Genomic DNA, 16,908 nt, shown 5'->3' with positions numbered 1-16,908 from the left:
CTTTGGGGCCTATTTACACAGATAGGAGAGCTGGTCTCTGGGTTTGGGCAAAGGACCAGCCCTAAATAGCTACTTCTAGCAGCTCAGGTTGGTGGAGTGCTTGCTCTCAACCAAGCATGCTCACACGATGAAATAAGTGTTCCCACTATCCCCATGAGAAAACAGAAACTCAGAGAGGGTAAAACACTTGTCCAGAGTCACACGGCTAGGAAGCCAATGAACTGGGGCTCATGCTTGTGTATCCGATTCCATGCTCTGAATGCAAAACTACTAAGCTATACCACCCACTCAGCTTTGGGGTTGCGAGAACCAGCTCTGGTAGGCGGGTCTGTGGAAAGGTTGTCCCCGTGAGGACTTGGGACACTGGAGCCGGTGTACACTGCCCCCGTGTGGATATTCTCAACCCCCACACACATTACTTTCAGACAGAAGACAAGGAATTTGATGATTTAGAAGAGAGGTTCCAGTGGGTGTCTCTGTGTGTGACTGAGCTGAAGAACAACGTGGCTGCTTACCTGGACAATCTGCAGGTGAGGACCCTGCAGGGTTCATAAAGGGCAAGTCTGGGCTGGGTTCCCCTGGCAGGAGGCTTGCAGGGCCCAGCCTACAAGCTGGGAAAGGCACCAGCCTCAGAAACCAACCAGATGAGGTCATGCTGTCTCTGGCTGCCGTCAGAAGAATGCTGGCCAGCACTCCTCAGCCCCAGGTCATTATACTGGGGGCAGCTCTTGAGCCCATTGGAATTTCTACCACATAGGGCCAAAATTCACTGGAACCAGAGCCCCGCAGAGCAATCCTGCCAGACCAGCACTTAGAGCAGGGGAGACAAACTCAGGTGCCTAATGGGGCCAGGCAGGTAATGCTACTGAGTGAAGTGTGCAGGTAATAGGCAATCCAATGCAATAGGAACCTAGGGTGTAACAGGCTATTTATGAGGCTTTTCAGTGAACTTAAATATAAAATAATATTTGGAATTTGAAGGGCTGAATGAATGAATACATGAATCAAATCTAAAGGAGCAGCTATTCCTCAGCTCTGAGGGGTTGTTGCTGGGTGGGAATATGGGCCCAGTTCTTCTGACTTTAAGAAAAACATACCTGGAAATTCAGGTATTTTTCAGATTTTTGATGACATCTCCTGAAGCGTCAATGTGAGCAACTAATTAAATGAAGATTTAAATGCTATGGGGCATTTTTTTAATGCATTGATGTAAATAGGAAAAGTTAGAGAAAAGTATTAATAGAACATGTGGACTATGGACATGGGTGCAGTGGCTTACGCCTGTAATCCCAGCATTTTGGAAGGTCGAGGCAGGCAGATCACTTGAGGTCAGGAGTTCGAGACCAGACTGGCCAACGTGGTGAAACCTTGTGTCTACTAAAAATACGAAAAAAATTAGCCGGGCAAGGTGTCACACGCCTGTAGTCCCAGCTACTTAGGAGGCTGAGGCAGGAGAATTGCTCGAACCTGGGAGGCAGAGATTGCAGTGAGCCAATATCATGCCACTGCACACCAGCCTGGGTGACAGAGTGAGACTCTGTCTCAAAAAAAAAAAAAAAAGAAAAGAACCCCACAAAGGTGGCGTGTAAATGTATGAAGTTCAAGAAGCACTGGAATGAGGAGAAAGATTCAGTCTAAGGCAGAACTTTCTAATCACTTAAGCTGTGTGAGGCTAGAATCAGCTGTGTGTGTCCCTCTCATTGGGGGTGTGTAGAGAGCCTGGCAAACCTCTTCAAGGTATGGTGAAAGGGGATTCCAGCATAAGATGGCCATGACAGGCCACGATTGGATGTTTCTCCTTGGTACTGGGTCCAGGCTTTCCTCTACTTCAGGCCGCACGAATACAATCTGGACATCCCCGAGGGGCCTGCAGTGCAGTATTGCAATTTGGCAAGAGACCTTCACCTTGAGGCCTTCCTGAAGTTTGTGAGTGGAACTTTCCTTTCTCCTTTCTTTGTTAGGCAGGTGGTAGAGCTTACAAGAATACTATTTAGAAGTCAGGCACTTTGGCCAGGTGCGGTGGCTCACGCCTGTAATCCCAGCACTTTGGGAGGCCGAGGCAGGCAGATTGCCTGAGCTCAGGAGTTTGAGACCAGCCTGGGCAACACGATGAAACCCCGTCCTACTAAAAATACAGAAAATTAGCCGGGCATGGCAGCGTGTGCCTGTAGTCCCAGCTACTCAGGAGGCTGAGGCAGGAGAATCGCTTGAACCTGGGAGGCGGAGGTTGCAGTGAGCCGAGATCATGCCACCGCACTCCAGCCCAGAGACAGAGCGAGACTTCTTCTCAGAAAAAAAAAAAAAAAAAGGAGTCGGGCACTTTACACAATTGCCACATCTGTAATCTTCCTGAGTGGTCAGCAGCATAGAGACTATTATTAGTGCACTTTACTGATAAAAATAGCCCCCACTAACATTTATTGAGCCTCACTATCTGCCAGGCTCTATACTAAGCTCTTTATATTCCTTACATCATTTAATCCTCAACATGTGGTTTTGGAGGTGGCTACTATGAATAGCCCCATTCTGCAGATGAGAGCTTGAGGCTCAGAGGGGGTGACCTCCTGGGTCATTTATACAGGTGGTCAGTGGTAAGCTGGGATCTGAGCCCCAAAGACTCTTGACCACCACTCTATACAAAATCTTTTCTAAGGCTGGGCAAGGTGGCTTATGCCTATAATCCCAGCACTTTGGGAGGCCAAGGCAGGAGGATTGCTTGAGCCCAGTTGTTAGAGACCAGCGTGGGCAACATAGACCCTGTCTCTACAAAAAATAATAATAATAAAATTAGCTGGGTGTGGTGGCATGTGCTAAGGTGGGAGGATCGCTTGAGCCTGACAGGCTGCAGTGAGCTGCGATTGCGTCGCTGCACTGCAGCCTGGGAGACAGAGTGAGATCCTGTCTCAAAAAAATAAAAAACTTTTTCAAGGTCTTTGCATAATAATGATTCAAAGTGCTATATAAGATTGAATGCCTACTCTGTGCTAAGCACTCTGTTAAGCTCATTACATGCATCGTCCCCATTTTTCAGATGGGCAGATTGAGGCCCGGAGAAGTTAGATAACATGCTAAAGGTCCCAGCTAGTCAGTGGCAGTTAGACTGGAACCCAGGCCTGCATGCTTCCAAAGCCCCTTCTCACAGCCCCTGCCCTTTGCCACCTCCTTTCCCGACTCCCACGCTCATGTCTCCCCACAGAAGCAACGGCTAGAAGGCCTGGTGTGGCAGCCACTGTGCAGCCTGGCCAAAGCCCTGCTTGGCCCTCAGAACCTGATCAAGAAGCGTCTGGACAAGCTACTGGACTTTGAGCGGGTGGAAGAGAAGCTGCTGGAGGTGGGCAGTGTGACCTACCAGGAGGAGGCCGCCCGGCACACATACCAGGCACTCAACTCCCTGCTAGTGGCTGAGCTCCCACAGTTTAACCAGCTGGTCATGCAGTGGCTGGGCCAGATCCTGTGCACGTTCGTGACCCTCCAGAGGGACCTTGCAAAGCAAGTGCTGCAGAGGGCAGAAGGCAGCATGGCCCAGGTAAGGCCTCTGGGACCTGGACACCTGTGGGGAGTAGCCAGGCAAGGCCCTGCAGCCCCATCAGCCAGCTGTGTGTAGGGGCTAGGATGGAGGGAGGATGGGCCTGAAAACAGGTCATCAGGCCCTTAGGAGGAGGCAGTGGGAACCTTCCAGATCTCTCTCATGCCCAGTCTCCCTCTGTTAGTGAAGTCAGACCATGAAAGCAAGGATAGGACTGAGATTCCAGACCATTCCCAAGTCCTGCAACTCAGAAGCAGAAGAAGCTTTGCTCATACAATAGCAGACCTTGGGATTGATCTCTGGAGTGTACTGAAGTTAATGACAGAGACAGAAGGTCGTTTCTACACAGTAAGGAGTAATGTCTCAAGCCGGTGTTGCTACTTCTAGCAGCCATCTTCTCATGAGTATTTAGGATGTACCTGTTTGGAGCACTCTCCATGCATGATCTCATTCAATCCTCACAACAACCCTACAGGGGAGGTATAATTATCCTCATTTTAAAAATAAAGAAGCCAAGGCACGGAGAGGTTAAGTAGCTTGTCTAGGGCCACACGGCTAATAGCAAGCATTGAACTCTGATAGTTCAGCTCCAGGGCCTGGGCTCTGAACCACAACACTCAAGAGCCTGTAAAAGGAGCTACCGGCTGAAAGCATAAATAGGTTCCACAGAGGTTTGGATAAACCTCCAAATGCAAACTTTGATTTAAGAATTTGGAAGACTGGAGTTGATACAGGAAAGAACACCCAACTGCTTCCAGATCTTGCTCTCAGATGTCAACATCAGAGCTGAATTGCTGTTGGGTCCAACCTTGGGAGCAATTTCAATACTCCTCATACAACATGCTGTTTCCTGTGTGTCACGGTCTCCAGCTCAGCTTCTCCCCATCCAATTCTTTGCATGAAAATTCTACTAAGATTTGCCTTCCCTGCCCCATCGCCTTTCCAGCCCACAGCGCTCCCCTCCAGCACACAGCTGCTGAATGTGGCCATTCTGCACAGACGCCTGCCTCAGCTTAGAATGCCCCTCTCCATTGTCCCTCAGCACTTTCAGTGTCTGGCATAGAGTAGGAGCTCCCCAAACAGGTGGCAGATGAATGAGTCTCTCCATGAAGCTGTCAGAGCTCCCCATCTCCCGAGGGGGAGAAGTCATCTCCCTATCCTCTGTACTCCAGCAGCCCTGTGGATGGAACTGTGCTCAGTAGAGCCTGCCTTCTGCTGCAGGGATCCATGAATGTGTTTCTCCTCAAGCAGGGGGACGGGGACTACAAGCTTTTCCTCTTTTTGGCCCTCACAGAGTTCTGTCACAGACACTCTGCGAATTGAGTTAGGCCTGAACCATCAGTAAAAGAAGTGTTTCTCTTCCTTGAGGGCAGAAGAGTAAATCTGACGAGGTGATCTTTTCCCTCTCCTATAGCCTAGAGGTTTTCTCTCTTGAGCTGCCCCTACCCCTTGCATTAAAGGTGGGATGCGCAGAGCTGGGGAGTGTTTGGGGATGCCAGTAGAGAGGTGGTCACGTTTATAAAAGCAGAAAGTAAGGGCACTTCCTGATTGGTCCGTCAGAGTCTGCTGGTGACAGCTGCCAGCCTGCCTTATCTGTGTCCTGTGGTCCATGCACGTGGCCTGTCCCTGTGGAGCCCGGGAAAGGCTGCAGGCAGAAACCTCAATCTCCCTGCATCCTGGTGGGAGGAAGACTCTAGGTCAGCACTGAGAGCAGTGAGTTTGGTGACAAGCTGTGAATCTGGTGACAAGCTGTGGGGTCTCACTCACTCCTAGGTTGTCTGATGAAAATGCAAGAGATCCTGCACAGGGTCAAGGTCTCAGGACAGAGTATCACTCAGAACTCCTCGGGTTGAAAGTAATATAAACCAAGCCAGGGATCTCCTTGTCCCCTCTTGCCCAGCTCTGTTGACAGCGTCTGTCCCCACTTAGCTGCCCCACCACCACATCCCAGAGCCTGCCTTCAGGAAGCTGGTGGAGGATGCACTGGGCCAGACGAGTAACCAGCTTCGCTCCTTTCAAGAGACCTTTGAGAAAGTGCTGCCACCTCCCACCACACAAGTAAGCATCCTTCCTCCACCCCAAAGACTGTCCAGTTCTTCACTGGCCAGTAGGGTGAGGCTCCATCCATCCCCTCTTTCCTTTCCTTTTTTGTCCCCCGATGTTTTCTGTTATCCATGGAAATATGTTCTCTTCTCTCTCCTCTCTCTTTGAGCTGGGGGTGGGGGACACACCCAGATACATACATACTCTTTACATCCAAGAAGTAGGAGAACAGCACAGAACTTCTGAGTCAAGAAAAAGAAAACCCAGACCTTTTAAGTGAAATTAGACATAATGATGGGCAACTGGCATTGACATCCAAAAACCTAGAACTTTTTCAAATTGTCATCAAAAGGTATCCTTGGCCAGGCATGGTAGCTCACACCTGTAATCTCAGCACTTTGGGAGGCTGAGGTGGGTCGATCACTTGAGGTCAAGAGTTCTAGACCAGCCTGGCCAACATGGCAAAACCCTGTCTCTACTAAAAATATAAAAATTAGCTGAGCATGGTGGTGTGCACCTGTAATCCCAGCTACTTGGGAGGCTGAGGCAGAAGAATTGCTTGAGCCTGGGAGGCAAAAGTTGCAGTGAGCTAAGCAAAGGTATCCTTTTCCTTCCCTGCCTTCTAATGCCAGCTTCAACATGAGCATTCAACATAAATAAAAAATTTTGATTATGTCATTTAAATTTCCTATTGCTGTGGAGTATTTCAGCTGCATGATGGTTTACAAAGCTTTGGCTGACCAAATGCTTTCGGTTTTTGTTTTTGTTTTTTGTTTTTTTTTGAGATAGAGTTTCACACTGTCACCCAGGGTGGAGTGCAGTGGTGCGATCTTGGCTTATTGCAACCTCCACCTCTCAGGTTCAAGCGATTCTCTTGCCTCAGCCTCCCGAGTAGCTGGGATTACAGGTACCCACCACTACGCCTGGCTAATTTTGTATTTTTGGTAGAGAGGGGGTTTCACCATGTTGGCCAGGCTCGTCTGGAACTCCTGCCCTCTGACCTCAAGTGATCCGCCCGCCTCAGCCTCCCAAAGTGCTGGGATTACAGGAGTGAGCCACCACGCCTGGCCCATGCTTTTTAAAAAATGTATTTTCCTTTAAAATATAAGGAGCGATTATCTGTTCTAGTCACTTGAAAAGTGTACCCAGGCAGTCTGTGTTTTAAAAGTAACTGAAGCAGCTGTAGGGAGAAGGGTCTCCTCAGACTGTGGCAAGACCTGGATCTGAGAAATTGAAACTGTCCCCTCACATGCATCATGTGAACTGAAGAGTCAAGAGAGAGCCCTGAGTTCCCCAGAGGGAGAATGGGGCCCCACGGACACAGAGAAACAAGAACAGGAGCCCAGCAGAACAGGACAGATAAAGGTGGCCCACACCTGGCCCAAGTGCCGCGAACATAGGAGACCTTCACAGCCTGATGTCTGCCACAAGGCTGCAGGCTGACTCCTCATTGGCCCCATCTGTCCCCGCTCTTACTCTACATGGAGAGTTTTGCCCAGCAGAGGCCTCACTGACTAGGGGTGTGCTGTGGGCCCTGAGACTTGGGGAGAGAGCAAGGGTGCAGAGGATAAACAGCAGAGCAGCCACTTGAATGTGTCATCCCTTCCCACCCTCCCACCTCTACACACACACACACACACACACACACACGCACATGCAAACCTCCTGCACATTCCTGTTGTATTTGGCTGAGGGTATAGAACCCAGCACAAGTGAGGTGGTCTCCCCGGACAGGAGCAGCCCTCACGGGATCTTCACAAGCCCTCCTTGGGGGCCCTCCCGGGGATGACGCTGTTCTCTGCATAGGGAGGGGCCGGTCAGCCTTGAGAAAGAAGGCCAGCATTTGTGACACCACTGGCTCTTATACTCACATGCATATCACTCTTCTAAAAGAAATGACCACAACACCACTCTTCTCAAAGAAAACTACCTCGTCTCTACATTCCTGTTTAAGGACCTGTTTAGAAACATTGGGGTCTCCTGGTTCTAAACCCTGAGATGCCATCCCCTTTGGGGCAAGGAGGTGGCAGAGTCTGTGGCCAAATGTTCCTGAAGGGCATCTCTGCCTGCCTCCCCACACCCAACACCTCCCCCCAAGGAGTAACCACATAGAGCATGGTGAACACACACACACACACACACACACACACACACACACACACGTCTCTCTCAAGACAGAGTAAATATATATTTAACATATTCAGTTTCTTATTGATTTTACAAAAAGAGGACAAGCATCCATGAGTCTGTCCTTGTTGATACTCTTCTGGAAGCAGTATCATGGAATGGAAAAACAGGAAATGCCAGAAGATTTTTGGATAAGCTGAAAGGGCCACCGAATCATTCTTTCCAGCTAGATGGCAATTTTCATCTAGGTAAAACTCTTTCCTGTGTTTCTACTACACCATTCACAAAGTTTTCCACAGTGCCCTGTAAATGGCAGGTGCTCCATAAATGCCTGTGGACTGAAAACTCATGGAATCAAAGGTTACAGGCCCTCGTTCGTGCATATGTGAAATCTGCCATGTGCTGGCCCTGGCTGGCTATTTAAGAAACCAGATGAATAAGGTCTGGTGCCCACATGAGACTCACACTCTAATGGAATTGAAAGACCTGTCCGAGGCATTCTGCTGTGGGATAACTTAGCCTGATGGTATGGGCAGAATTTAGGGCCCAATCCTAGGAGTTCAGTAACTGAGAGATTTCAGAACTTGAATTAGAATTTTAGAGAATCCCAGAAATTAGAAGTTTCTTCCAAAATGCCATAGGCTGCTAAGAGCCAGCCATCTGCTAGTGAGGGCCCTGTTGCCCTGATCAGGGTGGGCCCTTCAGTGGCAGAGTTAGGATCAGGCCTAATACTCCTGGCTGTCAAGATGTGAGCAAATGTTGGTGCCAGCTTTGACAGGTTTATTCAAACACTTGTGTCTGTCTGTGTTCCTCCTCTCCCAGCCACTCCTTCCAGGGTCTGAACGCCAGGTGCAGGCTCTCCTGAGCAGGTATGGCCCTGGGAAGCTGTACCAGGTGACAAGCAACATCAGTGGGACTGGGACTCTGGACCTGACTCTGCCTCGGGGCCAAATCGTGGCCATCCTTCAAAACAAGGACACCAAAGGCAACAGCGGCCGCTGGCTGGTGGACACCGGGGGTACGTGGGCCTTTGTGAGCCCTTCTTCTCCTTCTGGGAAAACTACCCCACAGAAGCCAGTGCAGAGACCCGGGCACTTTTGTGGGCCAAAGTCTGGCTGTGCATTCCAGGATGGGAGTAGGCACAGGTGACACACACAGGGCTCAGGGCACAGTCAGCTTAGAGTGACTCCATGGAGTGTGAAAAGCCAACAGGAGGAATTCAGGCATTCGTTGCAGGGTCTATCATGAATCACCTATAGTGTGCTGGGCACTGAGCATATAAGACAAGGCCCCTGCCTGGAGGGCGTTGCAGACCACTGGGGTCAACAGGGCTGTATGGAGAGAACTCCAGGACCACCCTGAAAGATGGAGATGGGCACAGAGATAGAATGCTTGGACCCTGGCTATACTGCCAGAAGTCTGATGTGCAGAATGAGAGGAGCGATCATCCTGCCCACTCCATACTGGTTATGGCCTTGGGAAGTGCTGCTGAGGTCTGAGTGCCCCAGTGTAACTGGGTTGGAGGGAAGTGGCACCATGAATCCAGGTGAGATGGCCCAGGAGGGCATCTTCCGAAGAGGGGTGTGTGACCCACAAGATGAGGGGTGCCTGAGATTATTGTCAGGGGATCCACAGACAGTTTTTCCCCCTTCAGACAGTGTATTATCATTGTTACTTAAGCATTTTAATGTGTATTAGAAAAAATATAAGCAGTCCATAATTCCATGATTATAATCATATTATTGTATAGTACTAGATTAAGTTTTAAAAAGTGATTCAACTAAAAAATTAAGAAAGCAGTACAAATCAGACAGAAATCATGAAACAGCACTTCCATGACTTAAGGTGGGAACAACAGAACGGGTATTAAGCAAGCCCCCCGAGGCCAAGAGGACTGGATTTGGATTCCAGCTCCACCACTTTGCGGACTGTGTGATCTCAGGGAAGTCATGGAGCCAGTCTGAGCTCGGCTGGTTCAACGTAAAATGGAGAGGATAATATTACCGGCTGCCCTCAAGAGCTGATGTGAAGACTATGTAATCAAATGCTTGCTCTGTAATTTGGCACGCCCTCAGGAAGTGATAGCCATTCATAATGACAGCAATCAGAACAGCACGGGACTAGCTGCTAAACACAAAGGAACTGGGGTCACGTGGAGAGGAGAAAGGCAGTCTCTGCCTCCTGGGAAAGGCAGTCCTGGGGAGAGGAAGCAGCTCTTGCTCTGGGCAGACACCAGAGAGGCATGGGAGCTGGCAGCTCCATCAGGCGAGCAGTTTTCATGCCAGTCCGGAGACAAACTTTTAGCCTCTATCATAGCTGATCAAAGGGAGTGGTCTGTCCAGTAGGGAATGAGCCCCCCATCACTGGGGTGTGTGAGCAGAAGCCAGAAACGGTGAGTGTGGGGCAGGGGGGTTCAGGGCTCCTAGATGACCTTTTGGTTCTCTTGGGTGTCGAGAAGCTGTGTTGGACACATTTATATCCATTGATTTTCTCCCTCACTAAAAGGGACGGGAAGGTGGCCCGCAGCCTGCTAACCTTCTGCATGCTCCCTAGGACATCGTGGTTATGTGCCGGCTGGGAAACTGCAGCTGTACCATGTGGTCCCCAGTGCAGAGGAGCTCCGAAGGCAGGCGGGCCTGAACAAAGACCCGCGATGTCTAACACCGGAGCCCAGCCCAGCTCCAGTGCCCTCTATTCCCACCGTGAACCAGGTGAGTATGGGAGAGGGCTGGGGGCTTGCCTCCCATCAGCCATCCGGACTGTGGCTTGGATTTTCCTTCTCTCTCAAAGTCTATGCCCCTCCTGTCTGGTGGGGCTGCCACTCTGTGAGACCAAGGCCTTGATCAATGGCCATGCCAGTGTCCCAGCCAGGAGTGGGACCTGAAGAAAGGGGCCTCCCACCCCTACGACAGCAACCACAGAGAACTAACCCCTCGTTCCCCATCAGCAGAGCAAGTGAGATTCATTCATTCGTTCATTCATTCATTCATTCATTCAATATTTGCCCAGCACTGTACTAGATGAGAGATACAATGATGAGCAAAACTAAATCATGGTCTTTGCTTTCCTCAAACTTCTAATCTGAGAGTAGGGAAAACACTGATTAATAAAATAATTTCATGACTAACTGAAGTTAAAGTTAATAGTAGAGATAAGTACCAGAGCCCTAGGTGTGGAGAGGTCCAGGAAAGGTTTTGCTGAGAAGAATGGTGCTTTTTCTCAAACAGGAAGGGAGAGAGGGAATTAATTGGATAAAGAGAGTGTACTGGGGTGCAGATGGAAAGAGCTCTGCAGAAAAGGCCCAGTGACAGGAGAGGGCAGGAGGTGTATGAGGAACTGAATGAAGCCAGTGTGGCTGGAGAAGAAAGGGGACAGACTGGAGTGTCATGCTGCTGGAAAGGTGGGCAGGGACAGGCCAGCAGGGCCTTGTGGCCTTGACGAGGGTGTCAGTCTCAATCTTTCTCTGAAGAGCAATGGGCAGCATGTGTATGCATGTTCATGGCGGCATTATTCATTGCAGCCAAAAAGTAGAAACAACCCACAGGCCCATCAACATGAATGGATAAACACGATGCGAGCTCTTCGTACAATGGAATATTATTCAGCCATAGAGACGAATGAAGCACCGGTACATGCTGCAGCGTGGACAAGCCTTGAACATATGCTGCTAAGTGAACAAAGTCAGATGCAAAAAGCCACATAGGATTCCACTATGTGAATGTCCAGAATAGGCAAATCTGTAGAGATAGAAGGTGGATGAGTGGCAGGGGCTGGGGGTGGGAGGTGGGGAATGGGGACTGCTAACTGGTGTGAGGTTTCTTTTTGGGGGTGATGAAAATGTTCTGGAATTAGCTAGTGGGGAAGGTTGCATGTATCTGCAAATATACTAAAAACCTCTGAATTGTACACTTTAAAAGGGTGAGTATTATAGAATGTGAATTATATCTGAAAAATAAAGTGTTTGGAAGCCTTAAGGGATTTGGCTTTGCAGGGATGGAGTCCATGAGCGGGGAAGAGGTTCAGTGGGATGTTGGAAGGATGGGATGAGACAGTAAAGCCGGGCTGCATGTACTGTGAACCTCCCTCAATGGAGGCTGCTCTCACAATGATCAGCAGTTGAGGTTGATGGGTGATGCACCACAGGGGAAGCAGGAGCAACAGAAAGGATCTGGACAGACTTGGATGTCTCGGGCCAGGGTGGCTGGAGGAGCCTGCCGCAGGCTGTGAGTGCTGCATAGGTGTCTGGGAACCCTCTGCTCTAGCGCTTGTGCCACACCCACCGGGAAGGCTGTCAGGCCAGCATCCTTCAGCAGTAGCCAGAAGTAAAACACCAGGGGCTACAAACGACCCACCAGAGCCCCACTGGAGGGCCTGACCACCCAGCTGAGCCTCTGCCCCGGTGCCTCTGGGGAAAGGAATGAGGTTGCCCCCGCTGCCCATCTCCAGTCAATGGGGGTGGTGTCTCAGGGAATCCCCATCCAGGGGCTCATTTGGGTGAGCTCAGCTATCTGCCCAAGCATGTCAGCTGCTTCCTCTGGGACTCTGCAGGACTTGCCCGGGATCATCCCAGCCCTTACATGGTGCTTAATGTTCCTGAGGCCTGATCATCAGTAATGACAGTAATGGTCAAACAAACAAACAAAAAACCGAAGCAGCCTGCATTTATTGAGCCCTTGCTATGTATGTATCAGGCACTGTGTAAAACCCTACACATGTATTCCTTCATGAAATTCTCTCAGTGACCTGAAGGGGATGGGACCATTCCCTCCATTTTGCAGATGGTAAAACAGGCTCAGAGAGGTTAAATATTAGCCTAATAAATGCCCTCCTCGCCAATTGTTTTCTGTAGTTCAGTCTTTCTTTCTTTCTTTCTTTCTTTCTTTCTTTCTTTCTTTCTTTCTTTCTTTCTTTCTTCCTTCCTTCCTTCTTTCCTTCCTTTCTTTTTTTTTTTTCGGGGTCTGGCTCTGTGGCCCAGGCTGGAGTGCAGTGCCATGATCTCGGCTTACTGCAGCCTCAACCTCCCAGGCTCAAGCAATTCTCCCACTCCAGCCTCCTGAGTAGCTGGGATTACAGGCGTGAGCCACCACACCTGGCCCAGTTCTATACTCTTCCGTAAAAAGTAAACAACTTGCCCAAATCCTTGTCTCCACTTTCAGCTGGGAAACTGGCCTGAGCAGCTCAAACTGTTAGATCTGGAGAGGGAGAGGGTGCTGAGTCTGCTCAGTGATGTGGAATCAAAAATACCTGTTTGGAGGTCAGACAGGCCTAGATTCACTGCTGTGCAATTTTGAGTAAGTTCCTTGACTTCGCTGAGCCTCACTTTTCTTATCTGACGAATGGAGCAAATAGAATGATAGAATTATTGTGAAAACCCAAACCCAGCAGAGTGCTAGGACAGTGCCAGTCACATAGTATGGGCTGTGGTACTAGCAGTTGCAGTCATTGCCTTTAGCACAAAAGATGTACTTGGGAGGTGACGAGCATCCAGCAATGGGAACGAGAGCCAGGTGGATGGGAACAGGATAAACAGCCTCTCTGGATCCAGTCTGTCTACCTTCTCACCCTGACCATTTCTGTGTCACTCCCCATGTGTTTCAGGTCATAGCCGCGTACCCTTTTGTGGCCAGAAGCAGCCATGAAGTAAGCCTGCAGGCAGGCCAGCCCGTGACTATCCTGGAGGCCCAGGACAAGAAGGGGAACCCCGAGTGGAGCCTGGTGGAAGTGAATGGACAGAGGGGTTATGTGCCTTCTGGCTTCCTGGCCAGGGGCCCAAGCCCAGTTTTGTGGGGCTGGAGTCTGCCCTCTTAGGGTATCCTCCTTGGAGCCCACACTGCAAGTGATGGGGGAGGCTTAGAGGCTCTGACCCTGGAGGGAAAAGAAGCAAAGGAAAGGTGGAGGCGGAAGGGAGACCAGGCCAGGGTGGGTGAAGCGCATTCAGGAGGCAGCCAGAAGACGTGGGCGGGCCTCGCAGAGTGCTTGGTGTGGCGGGGGCACAGGAGGCTCCAGCCAGGACCGCTCATTATGTCTGCACGAAGAACTCATTCCGACGTGGGGTCACAATGCATTTGGACAGCAGGTCACAGCTGATTGGCCAGTACTCTCCATAGCTTACGGCCAGTCTTAGCTGTACCTCCATCCCGGCCTGCCTGTGGGCGTGGGTCACACGGGATAATGTTACCTGCATGCTGTGTGGTTGCAGGAAGCGGGTTCTGGAGGAGTCTAGAACTGCCTGGTCAGACAGTTCACTTCCTACACATGGTATCAGGAGACATCATAGCCAGTGAGTCAGCTTTTATTTCTCTATGCTGGAAGCTGAGTTTATCTTGGGCAGTGACCCACTGGGAGCCCTCTCAAGTGGGGAAGCCGTGGATTTATCGGTGTAGCAGAGAGGTTCCCAAGACTCTTGACTGGTCCTGGGAGTGGATGTGACCAAGTCATAGTTCTGGAATGTGTGTGGGCAAATTCAGAGGCTGTTCCAGAGAAGAGGGGATTTTGATACTGTGTTAGGTGGGGTGTGTGAGGCTGTTGGCAGCGGGTGAACAGCTACTGCTGTGTTCTCTGGACTAGGGAACAAAGGGGTATCTAAATCATGGAGGAAACTCTGGGAAGGCGGTGATAAGGCCGGGTGGGTGGGGAGGTTACGGAATGGCTTGCTTTCCTGTTTCTGGATAGAAGGGGAGCCAGGGGGAACCCCCGGTGGTTTCAGGTGGCCCCTGAGGTCCTGGAGGCAACCGTGGATGTGATGCAATTGGCTGTGGGACCTTAGATGTAGGACACAACTTCAGTGTTCCCATCCAGAAAGACCTAACTCACAGGGTTGTGCTGGGAATGACGTGGGGCTAAGCATGCAGAACTCCCTGTAAACTGTGAAGTGTGATACAAATGTAAATGACAGCAGTGATCTCGGGGAGGCCCCCGCCATGCTGCCCTCCCCCACACCCATGCCTGTGGCAGCAAACCTTGTTCATCAGTATAGCTTTCTTTCCTGTAACCCAGGCTCTACCTTGGGGGGCTTCTCAGTACTGCATTCTGTGTAGCCAGCCTCTTCAACTTGGTAAGTGAGCCACCCCATTCTAGAACCTGGAAATCGGAGCCCCTCAAAAACAGTTCCTGTTCAAGGAGGACTGAGCCGCTGGGGCAATGTTGGGTGCAGTGCGGTCACTGCTTGGGGTTGTCATGTCTAGGCTGTTGCTCTGGGCAGAGATAAATTGCAAGACTCACAGAAATGGGAAAAGGTGACCAAGTGTGATCTTATACAACTGACAAAGTTTGTAAGCAACCCAAGTTAGAATGTGCGCCAGACAGGAGGTAGTTTAGCTATATTTCCAGGAACATGTCTGTGTTATAACCATAGTGCCTAAGCAGCGAGCTCTGGTTTTTGAAGGGCTTTTAAGAAATATATACATGTCTGTGTCAGACAGTCTATAACTTGCCTCCTCTGGGCCTGTTAAAGCATGAAGATGGCATGATACAAGAGAAATGCAACCCCTACAATTCCTTTCTCAGCAGCGAATTCACTTTAGAGGATGCTCTTGACTCATTCTGTCTGCTCTTTCCTGCTCAGATTTCTGATAAAAATAGAGAGCATAGGGGAACAGAAAATGAAATAGGAAACCCACTCGTGGGCTCCACAGATACCTACTGAGGGCCTACTGTGTGCTAGAATTGTAGCTCAGGGGTTCTCAGTGTAGCTGCTCACTGAAGTTACCATGACAGGTTTCAACTGGCAGAATCCAGGCTCCGTCCCACCCAGAGATTCTGATGAAATTGGTTTAGGGTGTGGCTCGGGCCTCAGGAATTCAGAAAGCTTCCCAGGTGCTTCTAATGTGCAGCCAGGGTTAAGGACCTCTATCCTAGACACAAAGTATTGAAGAGATAGACCTGGTGCCAGAGATGGCCGTGAGCTGTAAGCTAGGATGTGCCCCAACTGAGCTCTGCACTAGCTAGTTCAAACAGGTGCTTTAGAGGCAGTGTGAAAGGGGACAGCCTGTTCTGCCAGGTCTCAGAATGTATATTTATTAAGTGCCATTAAAAGGGACCTGAACGAAATTGGATGTCTTGTAGGCATAAGGGAGGAAAACAAAATATACTTGGAACCAAGTCTATGTCATGAAGGGAAAATAAAAATGTATTCAGTAGCATGTGGGTTATGGTTTCTCACAGACCAGGGGATAAGATTAAAAGTCACTGAAGAGTGGGAAAATGCATATTGAGAAGATGAGAATGGCCTGTATTTTCTCCAGGGGAATCTGTGTAATGTGCCTTTTCCCTCTCCAAATGCCAAGAACCATGGCACTGTGTCTTATTTATTTCACTGTTGGGCTGTCACATACTAAACTTGCAAAGATATTTGCCTATGAACTGAACAAGATTTCCAGGAGTTGAAGTCTGGTTCACAAGGGTACCCCTTGCCTCCCATGATGGAGTGAGAACTCTTAAACCCCTCAGGCCCCAACTCAGTTGTGGAGATGAGGACAAGATTACAATATCAAAAAAAAGATGAATGAATTCTTGGTTAATATGACGAGCCCCAGCTCAACGAGTAACTGATGTGAACTGCCGGGAATAAAGGACTTCAAAGATGGAAAGTCTCTGGAATTTGTGTGACTCTAACCATTGGGTAGCCAGATGCCCCGCTGTGCCATTTGTTTGCTAGACACTTGCTGTATATAAAAATGACATCTTGTTTGCTCAGGTGTCCATTTAATGGACACCCTTTATGACTCAGGGAGCTAGCCTGAGCTGCTGGGGGATACAGAAAGAAATCAGACAGATGAGATGCGGTCTTCCAGATCCCAGTCTCTAAGGGAGGCAGATGAGGCAACCATCAATTACATGCTGTGTAAGTGTCAGGATGAAGTAATGGCAGGTGCCACGCAAGCCAGGGAAGAGGTCTGCCTCTGTCTCAGACTTGGAGGCCAAGGAAGGCTTCCTGGAAGAGGTGATATCCAAGCTGAGGCCCAGTGAGTGGTTACGTGAAGATGGCAGAGAGAGAACATTTGGAGGCCCAGAGGTGCAGCAAACATGGCAAGGAGCCTTGGATTTTATTCTGAGGGCAGTGGGGGAGGCATGAAAGGGTTTGAAGCAGAGCAGTGATGTGCTCAGGGTTGTACTTTGGGAAGATCACTAGGCTCTGACTGTGTGCCTGTCGTGCCCACAGGCAACTGCATGCTCCTTGAGGCTGAGAACTTCTGATTCATCCCAGAATCTCC

The 16,908-nt window shown here is 49.8% G+C and overlaps 1 protein-coding gene across 4 annotated transcripts in view; it reads left to right on the top strand.

The window, feature by feature from the left end:
• The window catches only part of ARHGEF37 (Rho guanine nucleotide exchange factor 37), a 54,425-nt gene extending 38,141 nt beyond the window's left edge, over positions 1-16,284 (top strand). For 3 of the 4 annotated variants that reach the window (XM_055285683.2, XM_063643213.1, XM_055285685.2), the window contains 7 exons: positions 426-530; positions 1,816-1,926; positions 3,197-3,526; positions 5,456-5,584; positions 8,519-8,714; positions 10,250-10,407; positions 13,295-16,284. In XM_055285683.2, the coding sequence (XP_055141658.1) occupies positions 426-530; positions 1,816-1,926; positions 3,197-3,526; positions 5,456-5,584; positions 8,519-8,714; positions 10,250-10,407; positions 13,295-13,504 (1,239 nt within the window). In that variant the 3' untranslated portion in view covers positions 13,505-16,284. Of the gene's footprint in view, positions 1-425; positions 531-1,815; positions 1,927-3,196; positions 3,527-5,455; positions 5,585-8,518; positions 8,715-10,201; positions 10,408-13,294 lie in introns of those variants that run through there. The other variant, XM_055285686.2, reaches the window with a different exon arrangement.
• The last annotated feature ends 624 nt before the right edge of the window (positions 16,285-16,908 follow it).

The sequence above is a fragment of the Symphalangus syndactylus genome, chromosome 7, assembly GCF_028878055.3.
Source record: "Symphalangus syndactylus isolate Jambi chromosome 7, NHGRI_mSymSyn1-v2.1_pri, whole genome shotgun sequence".
In the NCBI taxonomy this organism is placed as follows: Eukaryota; Metazoa; Chordata; class Mammalia; order Primates; family Hylobatidae; genus Symphalangus; species Symphalangus syndactylus.
The sequence above is the reverse complement of the archived record's forward strand: the minus strand, read 5'-3'. Positions and strand labels throughout refer to the sequence as shown.